We start from the raw sequence: 24010 nt of genomic DNA, 5'->3' as shown, positions 1-24010 counted from the left end.
TGCTGATCGGGGCGCCCGCCAGACGCTGTCCAGGGTGCTGATCGGAGCCGCACTCCCTGCTACTGTCCAGGGTGCTGAACGGAGACCTCCCCCCACGCCGCCCCCTCCCTGCCCAGCCAGTTCGGGAGGGGTGGCTCGATAACCCCACCGATTCGCCCCAAGCACTGGGTTACTTTATTGGCCAACACCACCGGCCCACCCCTCACGGAATACAAAAAAAACCCACCCAACAAAACAGCAAGAGCTGGGAAAAATGTGCAACGTCAACGCACTTGGAGTCTACGTGTGGGAAACGATCGTTTTCTTCAGGTAAGTCTCGGGTTTACGGGAGGAGTTTGTGCGCACCGGGCACTGCCAGGCTGGGCTGCTGAGCCCGCCCCAACCGCGGGACACAGCCCCGAAGCGCAGCCACAGTCTTAGGACAGCCGCGTTCCACCTTTTTCGAGCTGCCTTTTCACCTTTCTCTCGGTTTCCCGAGACCGGCTTTCGCGCAGCCCCGGGCTCGGGACTTTCCGTGGCTTTGGGAGTTTCTCCGTTTAATTAGCACCGCAATCTCGCTAACCGCAGTGCTGAAAACACCGACCCCGGCTGGTTGCAAAGTGACAACTAGTGGCAGCTGGGAATGCTGCACTTGAATTTGCCCGGGGAAATATTCCCACCTCGCCCCCTCCCCACCCTCAGATTGCAGGTTAAGGTGAGTTCCGTAAGATGCTTTCACTGCTTAGCTATGTTATCTTGAGAACTCGTGAGACTCCTTTTGTGGGAGGGCTCACCCTATCTCTTCAGCTTTCTCTGTCACCTTCCTTCCCAACTTTATTTTTCTTTCATGTTGTTTTCAACATAATTCCCTTGCAGAATCTAAATAATAGCCAAAAGGGATGTGGAGAGATTTTTCCTATCGTATCTATTATATGCTAGATATATTTTGACTCTGGTTTAGATGTGTTCAGTTTCTCATTAAGGCTAGGGTAGAAGAAGGAACAGTTTGTCCTGAAGAATTGTTTCTGGTCCATCTCTCCTTGCTTTTATCAAATGGATAAAAACAAAATATGGGAAGGTAGATCTTCTGTACATGCCCAAATAACACACCCTGCTGTAGCAAGTGATAGATGCCAGATACATGCAATTGTAAAAAACCTTCCTTCATGATCTGAGCTTGCTCATCAGTCTTAGACTTCATTTCAGTTGCATATCTCTTACTTCTTCATTTCTGTATTTTACCCAAGTCTGATCTTATAGTGTAACATGAAAGATGTTATTTACATATACATCACTGATGTAATACTTATTATTTTATGAATCACAGTAGCAGACCTGGCCAGATACTGGACAGACTTTTCTAGCTAGCAGACTCTTTGCTTTTGAACACTGAAGTCTTTCTAGGCATAAAAATAGGGATAGCCCAAATTTTCTCTAAAACTGCAGAAAATCAACAACAGCAAGATTGTAACATGAACATGAAACATTCAATGTTTATCTGCTAGGTAAACCAAGAAAGAAGGTCTAGAAATAACTAAAATCACCAACATCTAAAAAGCAAAGCACAACACCCAGTACTTCAGAGCCATCCTTTTTCATCTTATTTAGCCACAAGTGCAAAGCAGCATTGCACAATATAATGGGGTAGACTAAAAGTACGCATGTGTATGTTCAGCTGAAGAGTTTATTGCACAATGTTTAAGAACAGAGGTTAAAAAAAATAAATAAGCTAGAAGACAAATGCAAAAATTTAAAACTAGCATTACTATGCTTGTGTTTTCTATGGCCCTGGCATTAAAGCATCTGATCATATCTCCTCTGAACTGCCTGAATGAGGGGAATTGATACATGCTTACCATGTTAACCTGTTCTATGATGCACACTTACTTATGCATCACACAACACATGTAAGCACTTCTAGACTCTCAGCACAACAATTAAAGTCCTGGGAAGTCAAAACCTTTATAAACCAGTTCCTTCAGGTTCTACTGTAAATGCTTATACTATTATAAATTGTATACATATGCACACATGTGCTGTATATGATTATACAATAGTGCATACAAAAGGTGTCTCTGAAAGTACTTTTTTCCTGAAATTAACATCTAAGAAAATTCAAAAGTTGCTTTTATTCAGTTACAGGGAGAGGTTGAACCCAAATTATTTTCGGTACTGCAATTGTTTTCAAAAGAAAGAAAAAAAAATCAGCAGTGACTAAATCTAAATCAGTCTAAAGTGACTCTAAGCAAGGTTTTCCTTTTTCCCCTCCCACTTTGTGCTATGTGTTCGATTTATTGCAGGCCAAAAATCTACCAGCCTTTCCTGGTCCAGGAATAGCTTTGCTATTTCAGTTTCAGTAAGCAAAGTTTATTCATTAACAGTCATTCATAAATCTAATGTGCCAATTACTCCAGCACTCAGTCGTACACAATATTTAAAAAACCCACAAGCTGATAATCCAATAATCTGTAATAGAAGCATGCATCGCTTTAAATTACAGGGTGTACCACACTATTGCCAGCACGTCAAAAATATTCTGGAAAAAGAACGCACGTGTACCAAGAAAAAATCCAAAATCCCAAAGCAAAAGTAGGTACAACTATTTTATTGCCTAACAAAAAAAAATGTCCTTCGACAGCCTTTTAAAAAATAAGACCCTGTCGGGGAAAAAGTAACAGCTGGTGTGTGAATGCAAACATTACAGGATTGCCAATATAATATTTGTTTCTGTTACAGTTGGGATGTTTTAGAAGGAATTTGCAATAAGCGGCTTATTCTGGCATGCCTGCCTTTATGGAAAAGCATTTCCCATTTTGTTCCCTTCTTTCGCAGACTGCAGGCATTTAGCTGTGACTAAGACATTTACTGAGAACCTGGGTAGAATCAGGGATGGAAACCAAGTTGGGGATGGGAGATTAAGAGGGTCTTCTGATAGAAAGGCTGCTAGATCAAGCTTTCCTTAGACACAATCTCTAAGGCAAAAATGCTATTTCTTGAAAGTAAAAGTGTATTGGACATTTACACAGGGACTGTCAGATGCCCTGCTTATATGTGTAGTGACAAAGACAAATATTCTCCCACAGTCTAACTACACGCACTGCATGTTCATATTCTGCTTCAGTTGTGAATTCCTTCATCCAGCACAAAACTACCCATGCCCTGTCTGGACTTTCTGTTGTGCTATAGAACTTCTTTGTCTGTAGCGGTCCAGACACACCACTGCATAAGCCTGAGGAAGGAATGCACCTGGTACACATCAGGAGAGAAAAGATAGCCTAGAACTGGCACTATGCCCAACTGGACACTGTCCCATGAGTCTTCGAAATTGTGTGGGCCTAGTTCTTGTCCTAGTTGGGCTCTTGTGCATCACGAATCAACAGTCTGACCTTCAGTGAATCAAGATCAGAGTTGGCCCCTTCTGAATAGCAATCTGTCAGCTCTAGCAGGAGTGATTCAAGGCTCCTGCTTGAAGTGATTCACAGGCTGAAATTTGCTGCCAGCCTCAGAACCTATTGGATTGCTCTAACTGGGGTTTTTGTATTCCCTCTTGTCAGAAACAGCTCTTGGATTCCAGACACCACTGTGAATATGATTCCTCTTAACTTTGTGGAAAGACAGGCTCTTTTGCATAGAACAGAATTGACAGTAAATTGTTTGGAGAGCTGCTGACTGCAGACCCTTGCAAATACAACAAAAGAAAAGACAAGGGAAGGAAAAGGAAAGTAATGTGCATTCTATCTCCAAACCTTTTACTGTAGCTCTGCAGCGCTATATAGCATTACAGAGACACCCGAGAATGAAGCACAAACCAGAGACTTCCAAGCTAAGCAACATAGCATAGGAGACATTCTCAGTAGTTAGAGTATTTTCCTCACGCTAACTAAAATCTGCTGCAAGTTGTACCTTACGACCTGTTGTGTTTCTACTGAGTCTGTCAGCTCCTCCACAAAATAAAAATGATTTAGCAAAGGCTTGGACAAGATACCTCTAAGGACACTCTCCAGCTTCTTTGGTCTGCAACCTGTAGTAGCCCCATTAGAGACCCCATTATAGGGTTATGTATTCCAGGTTTGAAAATGTAGTGAGGTAGACAAATCTACCTAGAAAACTCTTATAAATCAGTCCACAAAGAATGATTAATTTGGTGCCATTCCAGTAGAAGCACAAAATGTTTGGGATCCTGCCTTCTGCAGGGACTTGAAGTATACTTCCCTCCATCCATAACAATCCAATTGCATTTTAGGGAATTAAAATAAATCAATGTAAAATACACAAAACATTTTCTAACGTAGACTAATCTTAACCTTCCTCTCTAAACAGCTGCCTTAACGCCAGACCTGCTGTCTGGATAGGTTAGAACAAAAAGAAAGGTTCCACAAAGGTCTGGGGAAAACCCGTTGCTTCTCCCCGTGCTCATGATGGGTACAAGTAGCAGGAAAACCATATTCTATCATGTTGCTTAACAAAAACATTATTAAAATATTGCTATTTCTCACACACACGCATAAAACATCACAAAATATCCTCTGCCTCTGAGGCACCAGTACAGTGCAGATTTTATATAGTCAGTCTATACAGACTGACTGTCCATCTTGACTCCCACTGTACATTACCCTATACTGCAGCAAACAGCAGAACACATTTATTGTTCAAATACCTGAAGGGAGCTGCTTCTGGAACGAGATCTATATGTGGAGGGAATAGGAGGGTCCTGCTCTTGCATACGAGAGCATGACATCATATGAATTGTCTACACAGAATTCCTTCAAGAACAAGTATGTAGGCATGGAAATTTGGTCCCTCTTATTCCTCTTCTCCCATGATGGAGCTGTTGGGGACCCTTATGTATGAAGCAAGTCAGCAAAGGGCCCTCTGCCTCTAAGCATCTCAGATGTAATAGCACAGACTAAACACTAAGAAGGTAGTTCTGCTACTAACCAAGCGATTCAAGTCGAAAAGGAAAGCATTTGTAAGCATCAGCACACTGCAATTTCCATTTCTTGGGCAAACACTTTCCTTGTTGTCTTACGAAATCTTTCTCACCAAATCCTTATGAGCTGACATGGATAGAAAAGGATCCCAGCATCTGAATAATAAAGCTAATCAATGTTTAAAATTAAATTACTTTATTATTCCAGCACCAACCTGTGATCATTCATCTGTGATAGAAAACCAGCAGAAAATGAATATCATTGCTATTTCACTACTGAGGAAATACAAGTGCTTTTTAAAAAAAAAAGCGCTGTAAAATCACAACATCCTAATTAAAATCACAACTTATTTAAATATGTCAAATCATCTAAATCTATTCACTTTCACTTGCTGAATTTCTGTAACCTGGAGCTTTTCTAAGAAGCCCAAAGTGCCTTGTATTAGGACAGGAGATAGTCTGATAATGCTTTTGTACTTCTGTTTTGTTTGCGTCTATCAGTTCTCAGTGTTGTGGCACATTAGATGAGAGTTTCACCATTTCCAGTAAATTACCCTTTTGATATGCTCTCCGTACCTTGCACACTTTTTGTTGACCTTTGTCTATCAAAAAGAGCACAATGATTTTATGAAGTGTGGTTACACTTGTGCACCTCACACCTTTCAAGAAAAATGTCTTATCGTGTTCTTTCATGTTCTAAAAGAAACGTCATTCTAGCATACCTCCTTTACAATGGTTTGATTCAAGATTTTGACTGACAAATAGACCCACTCCAAGCATTTTTGATGAAAATTTTCCTGAATTTTCAATTCAGGAAAAAAAACAACAAAACACAACCTTGGGATGCATGAAGTAAAACGGAAGGAGTGAGAGAAGCAGGAATTCCTCCTGCTGCTCCTGTGCAAGGTACTGGAAGGATCCGTTGCAGCCATAAGACAACTCAATATCAGGCTGTCTGCCCACTGACTTTTAGACCTACTTGCACAGCCCAGAAAAGAGCAACTTTCGCTTTGCATTCAGCACAATAAAATATTGCTAATTCAGCAGGTCAGTTCCTCTTAAGCAATAATAATGAAAAAAATCACCTCTTCTTTGTTTCTCTCACCCTTCACTCAAATTATCCAAACTATTTACATTTGCATTTACAGAGACAGACAGAGGTAATTTCAGACACGGTTTACACTGATATCTCTCATAGGATATTGACTGGTGCAAAATGAGGCAGCCCCTTTAACCTCTTGGGAAACTGCTGACGTGCTCTGGCCAATGAGGTACTGGAGGTCTGCAAGCTCCGATCACACCAGCGCTATATATCAGACCCCTCCAAGCTGCTCCTAAATCACTGCTGATATTTCAAGAGACTGATGTACAGAAACTTAAAAAATATATAAACAAAAAATCCCAGAAATACAGCTTTTGTTCCCTCAGGAAGGCTGAAGCACAGAGAGGGTCTGTAGCAAACAGAAATAGAGACAGATGAACCCACCATTTACACATGCTGAGCACTCCCCATTATACAGGCAATTATTTCATCCCTATAATGAACTATGGTAAGCTGCTGATTTGGGGACTGCACCACATCTGGCTGGTACACAGACACAGTTGGCATCCTGTAAATACATCTCTGCTGGATCCAAGTGCCAGCTGGGAAAAGTAGGAAAAATCTTAATTTACCAAACCCCACAAAAACTGGATTTTGAGATGGACGGGTAAACAGAAGAACACACCTTTTCACCTGCTTTCCTTTTGATTTCTCCCTCTTCATTTTTCCACTGTGGCTCCCAGCTCGCTAAGAAGAAAGAAAAAAAACCTAAACCAAAAAACCCTAAATACCTTAGCAGACAACCAGGGAACTCTTGTTCTTATCAGTGCCTCATTGTGGAGTAGGTGAAGAGGGGTAAAAAAATTGCCAAGAGGTTGCCAAGGCAAAGAGTGTCGCATGCATGGAACAGCAGGGCTTGCAGTGCAATCAATCATCCAACACGCAGCCTTCAGACGAAAGCTGCTGACAGTAGCTCCCCCCACGCGCCTGCCCTGTGAGCAATGCCTGGCCCTACAACCACTCACCAAGAATACGGATCTTGTGCCCCAGCAGGGCTGGAGCAGACACATAAGTCAATAAATAGCGACAGAAGTGGGATCAATGGTGCATCAGACCACTGTCGCATGAATCTGGTTCAACAGCAAAATGCAGCTGAGCCAGGAATTGTGCAGAAAATCCAACAAAATTCACCGTTTCTCACCTTCACCTGATTTCTTTTGAATTTTCTTTCTTCTTTTATTTCAGATGATGCAAGTAAAAAGATATTTGGTACAAGGCCCCAAGCAAATAACCCTCCTCCCCTGTCTTATGGAGGAGGTAAAAAAACTGAAAGCATACAAAGTTTAGCTGTTATCAGCAGCCTTTAAAATAAATAATCCTTAGCTCCAAATGTCTTTGGTGCCAAGAGCCCCTGCACACAATGGGTTGACTTCCCCACTACAACAGGATCTACACACCATATGTATCGCCATAGCCGGGAGTAGGGAAGAGAGATTCTATGGATTCCTAGGTGAGGCAGCCTTTTCTTATCTTGCAAGAACTGCAAAGACAGTCTGTGGACAGAAATATCACTTTTTGTGGGGTATGTGTGCAATCTTGTCTCTTTGTTCACTCCCACTGCTTTTACCCTCCGGAAGCACTGCTGTGAAGGGCAACGGTTCCTAGCGTATCCATGTAAACACAGATCTTTTTCCTGCAATAGAATTCTAAAGAACTGAAATACAAACCAAAATGTGTGCCTTCCACCTTTCCTGTCACCCCATGCCCTGGAAATCACATGCATCCTCCAGCTTCCAACCCTATCCATCACAGGCTGTCACGGAGCTATGGGCTTAGAAATCATCTCCCAGCAGCGCGGCTGACAAAGTACAAGCCTCAAACACAACATGCTCTGCTGCACCAATGCAGGCCCTGCAGCAGTGACAGGGTCAAAATGATGGGATTTTTATCCCAGGGAGCTGAAAAGACCAAAGTCAGAGAGCAGCTGGGGTGGGGGGAGAAGAGCTCTTCCTGGGCAAGTTACCTAGAGCTTAACTCCTGGAACGAATGGCTGTTTCATTCTAATAAATTAATAAACTGACAAATTACACCAGGAATCACAGACAGCACAGAAGGAACATTGATCTCCAGCAGGGTATTTGCATTGCAGTGACAACCTTTTCTATCAGAAAATATCAAAATGAGTTCTCTTACTACGCACAGTATGCCCCAGTTTTACTATAAGACCCACAACTTGGTGGGTAGGTTATGTGCATTAGGTCAAGAGTCCTTTTCAAAGGATCTGTAGCAAAAGGTTTTACACGATAAAACCCACTGCCACTCTGCACCGCACATTATATCTCTTTTAAAAAATAATTCTATTCATACCACTATTATCAAAAAAGAAAAAAGCAGTCAAAATATTCTTATGCATCTTAAGCAGCGTAAAACCTTAAACTAAAACTAATTTTTAAGAGGCTGCCCTAGCAAGCTATTTGAACTGATGAAAATGTGACTGATAACGCGATGCAGAGCTATAGATAGAAGAGCACCCGCCATTTCTTGTAATTCTCTGACACTTATCTGGTCTGTGATCTAAAACCTTCTGACGTCAATTGAGGTTCCCACCGCAGTTCTCCACCCAAACACTGTATCAAGAGCGTATCAGTGAAGAGAATATCATTACCGAGACTACGAAGCCTTGTCTTGTAAAGACATTTTCCTCCTTTATTTACTGCATTCAGGAAGGTTGTTTATGCATACCTTTAAATACCTGACTAGCCCCCTCTGACTTTAAAGGGAATATTCAGTGTGTGTGAAGCTAGACACATGCTTTTGTCTTTGCAGACATATTTTTTCCACAAAAAATGCAATTACATTTGTTTTAAAAACTCTTCAGTATATGCACCTGTAAGAGTCACTGCTGGTGTTTGCTGGATTTATTTCACAAGTGATTAAAACCTGAGCATTGACTTGTGCTTCTCCATTTTTTGAGTTTTGTTTTCCAGCCAGTCGCAGTGGCTTAGGATCATACATCTCCAGAATGTCACTACTTGGGCTGCAAGAGCTGTAGACCTTTCAGGAAGAAAAATTAGCCAAGAATGCCACTAAAGAGAATACCTGTGGCTTTAAAACTTAATTTAACATGCACATTTTTGTAATACGTGATATGCAAGATTGACCACACAACATATGAGTTTAAGCAGCACTACCTGTAAGCACAGGGATCTTGCATGCAACTGAGCACTATTCTCATGCAATTTTTTGGTCTCCCTGTGTTCTTCCCATCTCAACTATATACAAAATTGCAGATTTCTCCCCCCATCCGATTGTCTAGTCATTTATTATTTTCTTATTGCTCTGTCCAGGCAGCATCAGCAATTGTTCCAAGTGCTGGTGTCTTTCCACAGAGTTAATCAGTGTAATTGCAGTGTTTTATAGTTTGAGACAGGGTGTTTTGCCGTATAGGGTAGGAGCCATGGGCTGCACCAACACGGCAGTGAAACACAGACATCTGAATGCTGCAGTCTGAAGAGGAGATTTTTTTTTTTTCTCCCACTTCTGTAAAGTTGTTGCAGCTTTTCCTAGATGGGAATGATCACAGAGGGTTAATTCCCCAAGGCCCATGGAAAAGTGTCTCCCAGCTCCTCTCCTCCTGTACAGCCACAAGGCCTACTGGCAAGATGTTGTGCAGGACCTTCAAAAGCATTTAGTGAACCTTTGGGTTAAAATTTTAACTGATTACATCCTGTAACTACTGCAATGCAGTTACTTCTGGTGCAAAAGCTAGAATTGTTTTAAACAGCTCACAGCAACAGAGCACAAATGTCCAGAGCAGAGACGGCAACATTCCACAAGCGTACTTTTCCTCTCCTGTCCCCTATATCCCACCACAAATAGGTAAAGTAATAGCTTATTGCCAATTTCTTAGAGTGAAATCTCCTTTTCATGGGTTCTCAAATTCCAGTCTTGCTGTACAGGATTCTTTTCCTATCCAACATCCAGATCTGCTCTATGCTTCTGTTGCATAAGCTCTCAGCTGAACTAAGAAAACAACCAAGTCCAAATTTCTTCTGTGAATTGGTTTTGCATATTCACCCCAGTAGCACACCCCATATCCATACTGCTTGGACTACAATCACCAGCAGTTGATCATGACCACGCAGGTTGCAATCACCTCTGTGCAACCAGAGTGTCTGTAACACTCAGTGCTCCTTCTACTCTGTACCATGCCGGGCCAAAAAATATAATATCAGGGTGCTCTTCTCCCCACACACCTTATTCTTCTTCTATCTCATCCACCTCTGCTGTTGTAGGCTAGGAATTCAGACAACATGACAGAGAAAAACTTGCAGACAACAAGTTTCATCCTTCTTAATTGAATTGCATATCAATATTGATTGTGCTATTCATTTTATAGTAAATCTAATCATTAAAAAAAGTCTGCTTGCAGTCTCTGCCAAGCCTTCCCAGACCAGGGCCTGGCAGCATTTCCCTCAAGATAACATGTCGATGTGCAGTCAGAAATAACAGTCTGGGTACAGAGGTCGGGGCTGCCCCTTTTCCTTTTCACCAGGAAAAATCTCTCATTGTCCTTCCTCCCTCTGGCTGCTGAGGATAAGATAGAGACAGGCAGCCCCAGCATGAGCAGAGGCTGAATACAGGCTGGCCTTGCTGAGCTTCAGTCTTTTCTCAGGGGCCTCCGTGCACAAAAGACACAATCTGAAGGACTAGGGAGATGGTTCGGGAAACCCAGGTGAACAGAGCAGAAGAATAGTTACCATGGTTAACACTAGTTAATCAAGGACAACACAAGATATTTCTGCTCCCAACCATCTGATGTTCTCTTTGTGATTACACCCCTCAGAGCCCGCTGGAGTCAATAAAACTAAGCTGATGAATTCTTCCATCCCCTAGACCCCCCACTGGCTTTGAAGGCAATGGGGAAACAGTTACACTGATAGATATTCCTCTTTCCTTGTACCTCTACTTAGAGAAAACAACACGTTTGAAGGACAAATATGTGAGCCAGTTCACCTGAACACTACTCCAAACAGATCCCTGCCAAGGTTCCTGGCTTGCATTGTGTTTCAAAACTAAACAAACCACTTCAGGAATCTTTGCCGAGCAGCACTGAACCAGGGTAAGCAGTCAGGTATCTTCTATTTCCCCTACCTGCAGAGAGCCCAACCAGAGTAATAAACCCACTGTTTGAGCCACTGATGTTGCACTAGTTAACCTTCACAGGGACCTGAGCCTTCCACACTGTGCAGAGGTATATTCCTCTGCAAACACTTGTTTTGCAATAGTTTGTGTTTCTACTGCCAGACATTTTTTTTTTTACCTTCAGAATTAATAATTAACAATTAAACTATTTGACAGGAGAACAGAGGCCCCACACTAATTAAATTCCCTCATCTCTCTTCTCCGCAAAGAAAAGAAATTGATATTTCTCAGTATCAGCATTCAACCAGAACAGAGTAGTTTGTGATGTTGGACTTAATTAGATGGACAACCATGGGCACAGCCAAAAAATAAGCATGAAAATCTTGCACAAGGGTCATACAAATGAGGAGGCTGAAGAGGAAACAGCCAACTGGGGAGCTGGGAACCAAGCAAACTGACACATCCAGACTGCAGAAAAGCCACTTTCTAAACCAAATAACTATTCATAAGCATATACCATCTTTTTCAGCTGAAATTAAAAAATGCCAACAGAGAAACTGTGCCTGCATAGACTGGGAGAAACCAGTAATAAATGTTCTGCAAAGCCTGGCTGCTCTGTTATAACGAATGCATTTCTTGGGTATCGTGAATAGCTAGGTTGTTCACCTCACCAGCTTTCACCTTCCCATGCCTGCTGGTGGGCCGGACCTCCTATGGGCTTGGTGGTATCTTCTTACAAGCCAGCATTAATATCACAAAAGCTTATGCTGGTTCATCGACCCGTTGAAGAGATCCTTTCCATTGTTGTTGCTGTGATGATTCCCTTATGGCACTTTCTCAGCCAGATCCACTAGGGATTACAGCAGGGTAAATAAGATAAGCTGCTGTCTAGCTGCTATTAAAATGCACCAGGACACTCTTGGCTCAAACAACACTCTCGTGTCAATGTGAACTGCATCTTCCATGGCTTTGTCACATTTTGCCTCTCTTTGTTTATTTGGAGAATAATTTTTCTCTCTGAGCAACACAATAATCCACCCTAATTTTCCAATTCTCTATTGCTAATAATTTTCAAATCACTCTGCAATCTCCATTTCCTTGTCTCTGCTGGGCCAGTAGACGAACAGTCCCAGGAGACTTTCAAGGGTGCTTCTGTAAGAACTAAGGGATGGAGGAAATCCCAAAAACTCCCAAGGGGGCAAACACAGCACTGTCCAAGATAGACCTAGAAGACAACAGAAGTTGAGAACTTTTTTGGGCACTGAGCTGAACTGCCATAGCAAAGCTCAAATGTCACACCTAGAGTGGACACTTTAGAGTTGGGTTAGATGCAAACCATCCCTCAAAAGTATAGAGTTTTCTATTACTACATTTGAGCCAGAAAGTAGGCATGTCTGCCCACTTCTGGAAAGGCTTTGACATTCCCTCATTTCCTCTTTTCTTGCCTTTTCCTGTTAAATCTAAGGGGGAAGTTCTTACTAGTTAGTTTTAGGAAAACATTTAGTAATCAAATACAAACTGGAAGAAATTCAGAACTCTTACTTCCCAAGTCATCATCTGGACAACAACAGTCTGAAGCTTAACAAAGCTTCTACAACACACACCAGGAGGCACAAAACCATATTTGATAGTTTTCAGCACATTCCCAAAGGTGCTCACAGAAACTGTCCACAGGGATGGATATGAAGCTGAAGAAAGCAGTAGGGCTGTGAGAGGATGGCCCTCTCCCAGATACTAGCAGAAATCATTTGTGCTAGATATATCCTTCCATGTAGAAACAAAGCCCATGAAACTCATTTATGTGCAACTTTGAAGCCAAAAGTATCAGAAAATGGCACCCAAGAAATACCAGTAGACTCACTTATTAGAAGTGGAGCGATCACATTTAGCATGGGCTCTCACACTGAATTTACAGGGAAGCTGAACAGTGATTTCTGTGCTTTTCCACCTCATTTTTTAAAATGAATGCCAGGGGAACTGCAGTTTCTAATTATCTTTTTGCACTTAAAGCTTATTAGATTTGTATTGCCTCTTCCCTCCTTCCCAGCCCCCCACTTTTCCACTTCCTCCAGTCTACAGTTAATGAGAAGAAATCAGTGTATTGCACTATCTGGCATCTTGCTGCTGAAGTGGCAGGAGTCTTTGGTTACCAAGTCATTTGCTGCTTAATTGAAATCTTTTCTCTAGACTCATTGCCATGCAGACACTATTGGAATGCAGTAGTAGAGCCCAGTATTGATTGTCCTCCCACTCCCAGCTTTCTTCCTCCGAGTTTGCAAATCAATTGCACCCTGTTTTTTTCCTTCTTAAAATCAGTAACATTAAAAACCATCACCCATTCCACAGCCCTGTTTACCTCTGGAACACACTGGTTTGTCTTCACATAGAGTAGAGACGGGGGCAAGACAAGAAAAGGCAGGTGGCTGTAGTAAAAGCCAGATTCACACTTTGTCAAGTCATCTCTAAGCATGAGTGTGCATCAACCAGTTCGGATAAGGTCCCGCCTGGGAATGGATTGTGAATACATAAAGGATGAATTAAATCCTAGTTTGAGACTCTCACTGGAAGTGATCTGGAATTTATCTCCTTTCTCTATTGCAGAAACTAAACAATTTTGAACAGTTAAACCAGGAATTGCAGAACCCTAATAAAATTGCAGCTTGCAGAAGCAGCCCGACTGCAGTTGTGAGTTCGCAGGATTGAAAACCAAGGCTTGCCAAGCTGTCGCTGTTAATGCTAGAACCGAGAGTCAATGCAATACAGGTCACTACAGACTCGCAACTTTGAAATTATGACATTGAAACCCTTTCGAATTGCATCCATTTATAAAGTCTTATGGAACTCTAACATTCAAAATGCTCTTGTCATGGCCTTTTCTAGATGTCCTTTATATCTTTTGAGTCTCAGCTCAAATTTTCATTGTATGAACAGATCTTTATAGGCTGGGTCATATTAATGCCATTCATAGTAACTGTCCTTAAATTCTTCCCAATAGACCTTGTGTGGGTACTTAGCATTACTCTTCTGAAGGAGAGCAGGTTTAACTACCACAGAGCCTCGAGATGAAATGCCAGACTTCCCAGGGTGAGGTTCTCATGCTGTAAGAGGACTCTGCAGAGTAATTTGTGAGGGCCTAAAACGTCTTGTACCCATTATAAACATGCTTAGATTTCTCAGCTGCTGTGGCATAGCGGCTTCTCACATAGCCCCTGTACTTCAAAAAATCCAAAAGTTTTGCAAAGGATGAAGTAATGAACCTCAACTCCTCCCAATCTGCTTGCTTTAGCTTATTATACATTGCAATACTGCCTTCAACCAGTCTCAGGCATCTGAACCCACAGGCTGAGACAGTTTTTGCTTTAAACATATTGCACATCACCTATTGTGCTTGGGAATTTATTTTTTTTTTGCTAATCTAGACAATTTTATATCACACTTTTAGCCTGGGAACAGATCTGTGTTTGAGTAAAAGCCATATAATCATAAGGAAGGAACTGAGTAATGCCTATGCTTGTCTTCAAAATCAAGCCTTTCTACAAAGTTAAGAACATGTACCTAGCACCAGGGGTCACTTGTTTGTGCATAGATGGCAGCAACAGAGACTTCCTAAGCCCAAATCATCACCCTGTGGATCTTGTGGACTCCCACACAGTCAGAGGGCACATTGCCCACCTTAGATTTTCATCTTCTACAGATCAATTGGTAACTTAATTATTTCTGCCACAAAGGCCGTACAGATCCCTAAAAGGCTTAATTTCCTTTCATCCACGACCCAACATGAGTAACACTTCAGGATCACAGCCCAGACACTTCCCAGTCCAGAGACCACGTTGCAGTATTGAACTCGGACTCCTGCATTGCAGGTACCAATAGCAAGTGCCGGACTGACCAGCGAGCAGGAAGCAAAAATACATCTACCTCCTACAATGCCAAAGGCTCTGCAGGAGCTATGGAATCACATGGCACTCATATGGCAGTCATTTAAGCCTCAAACTCCAGATTGCTCTGATTCTACCTGCCTTTTGGAAAATTAGACTGCCAGAGTACCAGATACACTCCTTGCTATTTGCCATGTAATTAAGCAGTAATTGCTGCCCAAGGCTAATCTCTGAGCGTATTTTTCCTGTGGAGCTCAGTGCCAGAGTTCACATTTGTAATTTAGTGGCATGCCAAGAAGCTATACCTAAACTCACAAAAGGATTTTCTCTACTCATCATCCCTCTCTTCTGCTTTGGTGGCAGCTGGGATTCTGTATTCGGAGATGTTTGGGCTGGGCAAACAAATTAGCAGAGACCAGCTTCATTAGGAATTCACATGGGCACCCATCCTGCCTCACAGAGGGAACGAGATGCTGACTGCTCAGTTTCTGGACCCCAAACATTTCCCAGTATAGGATGCACACTAAAATCTACTCTTTCTACTCACACAGCCTGGCAGCCTCCAAAGAAGCTGAAGCAGCAGCACGATCTGCCCCCAAACCCATGTCTCCTTCCGATTTCTTGGATAAGTTGATGGGGCGAACGTCAGGATACGATGCCAGGATCAGGCCTAATTTTAAAGGTATGAAAAAAATTTGCTTTTTAGGCATTGTTTCATTTGGGGACTGAAAACTGCATGCAATTATATTAATGCATCCCTAACTGTACACAGCACATGAAAACTCTTTATGTTCATACGATATATGTATGATGAGACGTTTGTCACGCAATCCCTTGTAGATATCCAGAAAGGTATCTGATTTCTACTAGGAATGGAAACAACCTCGTAATAACTTTATAAGCAGGAAGCACTTAAATATCAACACACTGAGGGATCGGGGATCCTGCCAAACCAAGCAGTAACTGAACACGTTACAAATTAGGAGAAAAACATTAAACTTTCCTTTCCCCCTACCCCACTGCCCACAGCACCTTCTAATAGTGGTCAAAGCTCCTCCCTTGCACCCACTGGAGCCAAGGGGAGCCTCTCTTGTTAGCTCCAGAGGAATTCAGCAAGATGCAGGGGGCAGCTCTTACCCATCACTGTCCCCCATAGTAGACGGGCTCTTAAACTATTGCCCCACACAGCTTCATTTCACATGCAGTTTCCTCAACTCACCCTATACTCACTGGTGGCCAAGAAGCATTGAAGCAGGCCTTGAAAGAAGGAATAGAATATCTTCCTCTGCTCCTCAAAACAACTGTTCTAGCTACAGTGAAGTTTGTGGGACTTGTTCTGTTACCTTTTTAATCAAGCTCACTTTGCCAGAGCTATTTGCCCTTGATTGCACCCAGAGATAAAGTGGGACCTGCCCCCTCTCAGCCACTGTCCAGCCCCTTTCAATGCTCATTTCATTCACTACTTTTGTTTCCTACCACCAGTTCCTCCTCACCACAGGATTCACTGGCAATGCTAATATTGGGCTCCCAGGATCCATTAATCACAGTGACAGCACTTGCCATCCAGCTTCAAGCAATAAGACTTATCCTGGGCTTCTCAACCCAAACACAGGGGGAAGTTTGTCCTAGTTATCAAACTAGGCAATAGAAAACGTTCTTGTTTCTATCCTAACCACAAAGAGTTAAAAACCACCCTGTAAACCTGTCTACCACTAAGTTATGCACACACACAAAAGAAATTAAACTTTAATATTTAATGAAATGTATACATTATCTTCCTGCTGAAGGCAGCTGTATTGCATTTTTATTTAAGATAATTTAATTTCAGTTTTATTTCAATGAACTACACCTTCCCCACAGGGCAATTTTGCTGGCTTAGCCTCCCACACATAAATCAGGCTCCAATTTATATGGGAGGCATAGGAGGTGTTTTACAGAGCTTGGGGTTGTAGCTCTCAAAGCATGTAATTTAAATTAACTGCAGTAACTCATAAGGGCATCTTAATGGCTTAGATCTAAATGAAAATAATACCAAAGATCCGCATCAGATTGATTTTTGGGGAGGGGAAGATTAACAAAAAGAAGATCACAGTTTTTCCATAAATGCTGTAAAGTCTGGACTGAGCTGGGGATTCACATACTGAGAACGAGAGGCCTCTGGGCTTTGGTTTACGTTTGGTTTGAAGTCCAACTCAGGCAAGGACAGAGCTGAATCCCGTGCGAGGAACCTCTAAGGTCATACACTCAACCTGGTAAACTATAGTCTTGCATCCCACTACAGAGGTGGCACATTTCAGTGGTAGGAAGGGAAGTTTCCAGAGCCTCACAGAAGCTAAAAGAATTCCAAACCCTGCAGAGTGCCCAAAGCTCCCCTTGGATGTAGTAGGAAGAGTGCAGTGCCTCAACATGAGCCAAGATGATCCAAGGAGAGAGTCTTCTTCACATGCACGGGGCCAAGCTCATCCCACACTCAGCTTCACATCAATACAGGATCAGGAAGCAGAGGGCCAAAACCTTCCATGCACATCAGTCATAAGCACGTGCACTCAGCTGGGAGGTCAGCTCTGTAGTTTTCTTACTCTACAGCCTCTGGGAGAGGAAATCACACACACACAGACCTTCTATATGGTTTGTGAAATGTATCCAGACAGGAAAACCACGACTCCTGAGGCTCAATAGGAGCACTGCAGAAGGGGTAAAACAAGTTTTAAAGCCTGATCAGTTATGTGCTTTCAGCTGCTGGATAAATTTCACAAGCCTTTTGGATAAACAGGTTGATGAAAGGGGTGGGGAAAAAAAAAACAGAAAAAAATAAAGGACACCATTTTGTACTTGATATTTTAGCCCATGCCAGTGTTTACCAGTCTGAAGGAAGAGCTGCACAGATTGCACAGTACACGAGCTGCTGCTGAGCTGGCAAATGGCTGTCTGGGAGCTGGTTAGACAGAAGCCTGTTTGAATTGCCTGGGACTCATACCAAGAAAACTATAGAGCCATAGAGTATTACTGTTATATGGCTGCAGTCCGACTCCTGCAGATGACAGGCACAAAGTTTCAGAGAGGCCAAAGTACAAGAGGAGGAAAGGGAAATAAAGAAGAGCAAACCCAGCTCCAAATGTTACTTAGTAATCAGGAAATTCCATTAATTTCCACACAGGAGGAAGTTTGCACTGATTAGAGGCACAAGCCTCTCGTTAAAGCCATTCCTCCCCCCTAGTATTTCATCTTGCAGCAACTGCCAGACTGCAGATGTGGCCTTAACAGGGCAAGCATCACTCTGCCTGATGGCTCAGCTCACAGGGAGTGTTTGAAATGCAGACACCGTCCTTGTCTCCGTAAAGGATGGGGGAATAATCTAAAAAGCCACACTCAACACTTCCACAGAGCTTTTCTTCCCTGAAACATCTGTTGCAGGGATAATTATTTCTCCCAGTTTTAAAGGGGGACCTTCATTCCTGGGGTAGCATCCTCTGCTCTCTGCCTGGGCTGCCTTTTCCTACCACACACTGGACAGCACTAGTAGTATGTCCTTTGGGAGCCCCCTTTCTGCTTCTCCCTTCCTCCCGTTAAGGCTCTATGCAAATCCTCTCATTATATGCTGGCAAACCACTGGATTGCCAGGCACCAGATATGGCTCTGGTTCCAAGATTCTCCAGTTTTTTACATCATGCTGACCTGCAGCTCTTGGCACCTTCCTCAATGCAAATGCAGCTTTTCCACTACAGATTTCACCAGGCAACATTGTGATCCACATTCAATCATGCAGATACCACTGGGCACTAGTGCCACAGAATAGATTGGTGCACACACCTCCATACCCTTTGTAATCATAATCTTTTCATCCCTTAATTCCCATTTCTCTTCTTTGGTGCCCCCTTAACTTTTCAAGCAGGTTAAGCAAAGTTTTGATCTGAAAGCAAATAAAGCCCAGGACAGGCACAGCCCAAGGTCTGGGATTATCCTCTCCCAAAACAGAACAGGCAGAATTTTACATTAGCAGAGCCCTGAAATCTCCTGCCCAGCTCTGAGCCTTAGCAGGTGCCACCATCATCACACGTAGCACTTGTTCCTTCATCCAGCCTCATCCTTACTGTACTGACTCTGTAGGGAGCCTGTAGTCCTAGTTCAGAAACACCTTAAATAAGCATTTTAAGAAACATAAATCTCTACACAAGAGAGCCTCTCAACTCTTTTTATGGATACATTGCTTTCGTGTTCAAGGTGAGCTTGGCACCCATATAGTAATGTTGTGATATCTAGAAAGCTGTCCTGCCTGACTGCAATCTACTTCTTTTCATCAAAACAATGCATAGAATAGAGGTATAAACACTCTCCCACAGAGGAACAGGTGAAATGAGAGCATTGTCTGATGTCAAGCTGGGTCCATCTGGACCTTGTTCCCATGCTCACTTCTCAGTCACCTTGTTCCCACAGTAGGTTTTAATATTGCAGTGTGGAAATACTTTGTCTTCTAAGCACACGGTGAACTGCTGTTCCAATCTGTATTTGTCATGCAGGCCCACCAGTGAATGTCACCTGCAACATTTTCATCAACAGCTTTGGTTCGATTGCAGAAACAACTATGGTAAGTAAAAATCACAGCACAGCTGCTCAGCTACTGGCTCAGTCTCATTGCACTCTCAGTAAATGCAGCATCACCCTCCTCTTTACTGTGACTAGAGAAAAATATTGCCTCCGTCTTCCCAAATGTACCTAAGGTCTGAGTAAATTAACAGCCAATGCACAAGACCCCCAGTGAATGTTGTTGAAGATCGTCCTGTCTCTATCTGCAAAACAGTGTAAAGGCAAAGTCAGAAAAAAAAAAATAGTCTTTTCTGAAGGCTTGTCTAAGGCTGCAAGCTCAGAGATGGTTGCAGATACTGTGTTTAAATGCATATGAATCCAGAAGCTTGGATCACCACTTCAGGTGAAGAGAAATCAGCTTAACTCACGTTCAGTCTGTAACAGATTTCAGATTCCCAAAGATTAAGAGAATCACTGGATGACATTTTTTTAGACACATATTTTTGTTAGACTATGATTCTTAATAAAAAAAAAATCAAAACCAATATTTGCAAGTTAAGGCTGTCTTCAGACAGAATCAGTGAGCATGGCTAAAGGCTGTATCTAATTGGCAAGGCACTGGGAGCAGAGGATCACTAGAACAGGAGATAATTGCTCCATCTGAAAACCATTAAAGATTGGTTGTGACATAATCAGTGAACAGCAAAGGAAAACTCTGGAGGTACAGTGCCTTACCTCTGTGCTAATTAAAGCTAATCCAGAAATATGCTGTTTAATTACTCTCTGGTAATTCTTTTTCTAGAAAGATACTGAATGAAGACCATAAGACTCCAGCTTCAGGCATTTTGTACATTCAAGCAGGATGTTAGGCTTTACATATAGATCACACCCACTGACTTTAACAAGTTATTTATAATGCATACCACTGTTGGAGGAAATCAACATCTGTACACCTGGGGTTAGAAGTCTCTTTTGACACTATCCAAGCACAAAGAAACACTGTCCAAGCACACAGAAATATATTTAACAGCTGGATTGCAGAATTCATAGATTAGATATGGATTCATCTGTATATAAAGCAAAAAAAGTAAAAGCTAGAACTGAAATACACATCTGTCATTAATGTACTATTTTATTGGATATCTCCTTCAGTGCTACAGGCAATAAATATTGTGTTCCTATACAATCCAGCAAACGCAATCCAGAGAGCACAAAGGAGAGGGGCAGGACCCAGAAGGGATCCCTGTGCAATGTACAGATCACATCACAATGACATGTTTTTCAGTACATCTGTCCTACATTGCAAGCAGGATCAGAGCAGTCATGCCAAGATGCCACAGGATCCCTGTAAGGAGGCTGCTTCCTAAAATTAGCATAGGCTAGCATGAGAGAGAACTGCAGCGCACCTCCAAGACATGCTGCAGGGACTTGCTATGCTCTCCAGATGCCATTCATTTCATAGTCTGTCTTCCATAGAAAAAGTTCCCATGGGAACCCAAGAACACCCTCTGGGTACATTGCTTTGTCTAGAAATACACAAGGCAGCTCTGACAAGCTAGTCCAGATGTCAGGCTGACGCAGCATTGCGCACAACCTAGCATAAAGCACTTCTTCGGGAACAGCAATTCTGCTTGTAAACACTGACGAGGAACACAAGCAACACAGGTACTAAAATATCCAGAAATGAGAGCCCAGCAAGTTAGAGCAGTCTTTGGGATTTGCTAACCTAGAATTTAGAAACAGTACCACCACTCCACCGTAGTTTCTGGAAAGGGCAGAAGGTCCTGTCATGAAGGGATTTTGAGACAGACATGACGACTTTGAATTCAAACAAGTGATCCAATATCTGTGGTGGGAAAAAGGCTGTGGGGCAGAGGAGGCAATTCTATGTTTTACCATAAAGAAAGCAGTTGGGAGCATTATATATACAGTGAATGCACATGGAGAAGAGGAACATTTCTTTTTTGCATCACCACCTGAAGCTGCCAGGAGCTGGACGCAGTGCTCAAGATAACGCACCTCTCAGTACCATCTTTTAAAGAGGACCCAAATGTAGCAAACGACTATAAAAGACATAAAACAGGCTCCCCTAGACATAGTGTGAATATGCAAATTTCTTTCTGCTCATTTCATGCCATAGTTTTGCCATCTGAAAAGAGCAAACCAAGAGCAACCTTCCAGCCAGCTGCAACACAGCCACAATTGGTCTCCCAGCGTCTCCTAAGGACAGGAGGAGCTAGAGGCTGCAACTGTCCAAATGTTAAGTACTTGTTCAGAGACATCTGTACACAATCTTTCCAATGAAATAACAATCCAACCTGCAAAACAGACTAAGCAAATCACTTGCAAGCCACAGTGCAGCAGATAGCAAAGATGACTGATGAAGTGTGTAGGTCACACTTGATGATGGGCTCAACCTAAGGTCAGCAAAATACATAAGTATCAACACACAAAGCCCGTAGCAAAACCTAGGTTTTAAGCTCAATTTTCTACAGTCAGTCACTCTTAAAACCAGCCATCATTCCCACAGAGATGATAAGCATGTAAGAAGTCACGCAAAACAAAACGAAAAGGTTTCCACAACGTCTCACAGCCTGCTACTCTATCAGTGTTAGACCTTCAGTGCTTTGGTCATCTCTGTGCTTAGAGTTTGTCTTTGCACTGAACAGGGGAGGAAATTAAAAAACAAAACCAAAAAAAAAACACAAACTAAAGAAAACAAAAGACCTTGCTACTAAATTCCTAAGGATGAAATTCAGGATTGTAGCTATATCCCACCCCTCCAAGTAACTCTATCCTTAGGAACGTGGTTTCCCCTCATTTTGTAGGAAAGCTCAGAGGGAAAAAAAAAAAAGTTCTGTTTTAGGTTCCAGCACAAAAAAACTCACATGTATTAAGTACCAAGACACCACTCACCAACCCCTCATCACATGCCTACCTTCCTCAAGCAGTAGTTCTCCTTCTCACCATCGCCACCACCACCACATCTTCCTTCCTTTGGCCCAGCTGTGGCTTTAACACAGGCTTCAAATTGGCTACTTGGCTACAGCTGGCAAGGTAATTAGGTCTGTTACTAACTCGTCCAACAGCTGCTCCGGCTGTTTGGTTTTTTTTTTCTCTTTTTGCAATTAGTCTGTTATAGTGCTCAGTTGCAGGGCGAGTAGCCTTGAAAATATTTGTTCATTCCCTTTCTAGAGAACGTCAACGAAGCCCCTTGTGCTCTGCTGTCCAGGCAGGGTAACAGTCTCCCCTCCTGAGGGAGTTTGGTCTCTACCTTGTTTTTTTTCCATCAGCAAAATTTAAAGCTATCAAAGTGAAGCCTCTCATCAAAACTTTCTAGCACTGAGGCTGGTCTGACAGAACCCCTGAGTCAGGGGCTGAAAGCTATTGAGCTTCCTGACAGCCTCCATCCCTTCTTCACTGCACTACCTCCAGCCTGCCACTGCATTCAGCAGCTCACTCATCGTCAGATGCCAAGACTGTGGTGTCTTGGGAAGGAAAGGTCTGAAATGATCTTCCATTTCCTTGGCTCCTTGAGAGGCCACTAAGCAGAATTTCATTTCAGCATAATCAAATTGAACTACTTTGTTCACTTCAGTCATTTTCTTCCTGCCCTGTATCATTTCCCCCTTGGGAATAAAATGCCTTTGTGGAAAATTGCAAAGCTCCTGAATGCCTTCACAACACAGAGTTGCTGCTCTTCACTCCAGAATAGGCTGCACAAGGTAATCAATGCCTGGATGTGATTGGCACGCAAATGAGGAGCTCCAGTGATAAGAAGGATGTAAAGAAAGAAATTTCTTTTGCTGAATTTGCAGCCTCAGTAGAATCTTTTTATCGCTTGAAAGTTCACATCAGAAATTGGTCCATTCTGTCCATCACATAGGATAGATATGGACTTCTTGGTGATGCTAATTAAGACCTCATGCAACAGCATCCAGGAGGAACACTATGTATGTCCAGGTAGCCAATGAATTGTTTGGCTTATCACCTCTCATCTTGACTGCAATGCCTAGACATGAATCTTTCAACACACATCCTTTAGCTGGTACAGAATACTGTAAACCTTTACCTTAGGCTATGTCACAGCCACAAACGTACACCACCGTTTGCTCTCCTTCTGCTGGCTCTTCGGGGAGTGTCATATCCACTTTGCAATCACAGTGCTTGTTTTTACGTCTATGTTCAAATAAGCCTGAACACAAGAAATGTAAAAGGCTGCTCAGCACCTTCAATACTGCAGTGCGATGCAGCTGTCTATCATGAGGGAAAAGGCATCCAGGAGGGAATAGCCATCCTTAGTTGCCAGGCCAGGCCAGTGGGATAAGCCAACTGAGAAAGAAGGTCTTCATAAACACACGCACACATAGAGGTAAAATACTAACATCCTAAAATGGTTGGACTCGATGATCCGGTGGGTCTCTTCCAACCTGGTTATTCTATGATTCTATGATTAAAATGGTAAAGCCATAAAATTGTATTCAGTGCATGTATTGTATTTCCTTGGCTTTA

General features: G+C 42.5%; 1 protein-coding gene across 2 annotated transcripts in view; it reads left to right on the top strand.

The window, feature by feature from the left end:
* Positions 1 to 253: 253 nt before the first annotated feature.
* The window catches only part of GLRA1 (glycine receptor alpha 1), a 37491-nt gene continuing 13734 nt past the window's right edge, over positions 254 to 24010 (top strand). For both annotated transcript variants that reach the window (XM_069869063.1, XM_069869062.1), the window contains exons 1-3: positions 254 to 309; positions 15526 to 15656; positions 19492 to 19559. In XM_069869063.1, coding sequence (XP_069725164.1) covers positions 254 to 309; positions 15526 to 15656; positions 19492 to 19559 — 255 coding nt within the window. The remainder of the gene's footprint in view (positions 310 to 15525; positions 15657 to 19491; positions 19560 to 24010) is intronic.

Source organism: Phaenicophaeus curvirostris, chromosome 15, assembly GCF_032191515.1.
Source record: "Phaenicophaeus curvirostris isolate KB17595 chromosome 15, BPBGC_Pcur_1.0, whole genome shotgun sequence".
NCBI classification, from domain to species: domain Eukaryota; kingdom Metazoa; phylum Chordata; class Aves; order Cuculiformes; family Cuculidae; genus Phaenicophaeus; species Phaenicophaeus curvirostris.
This window is presented reverse-complemented; position numbering and strand designations above follow the sequence as displayed.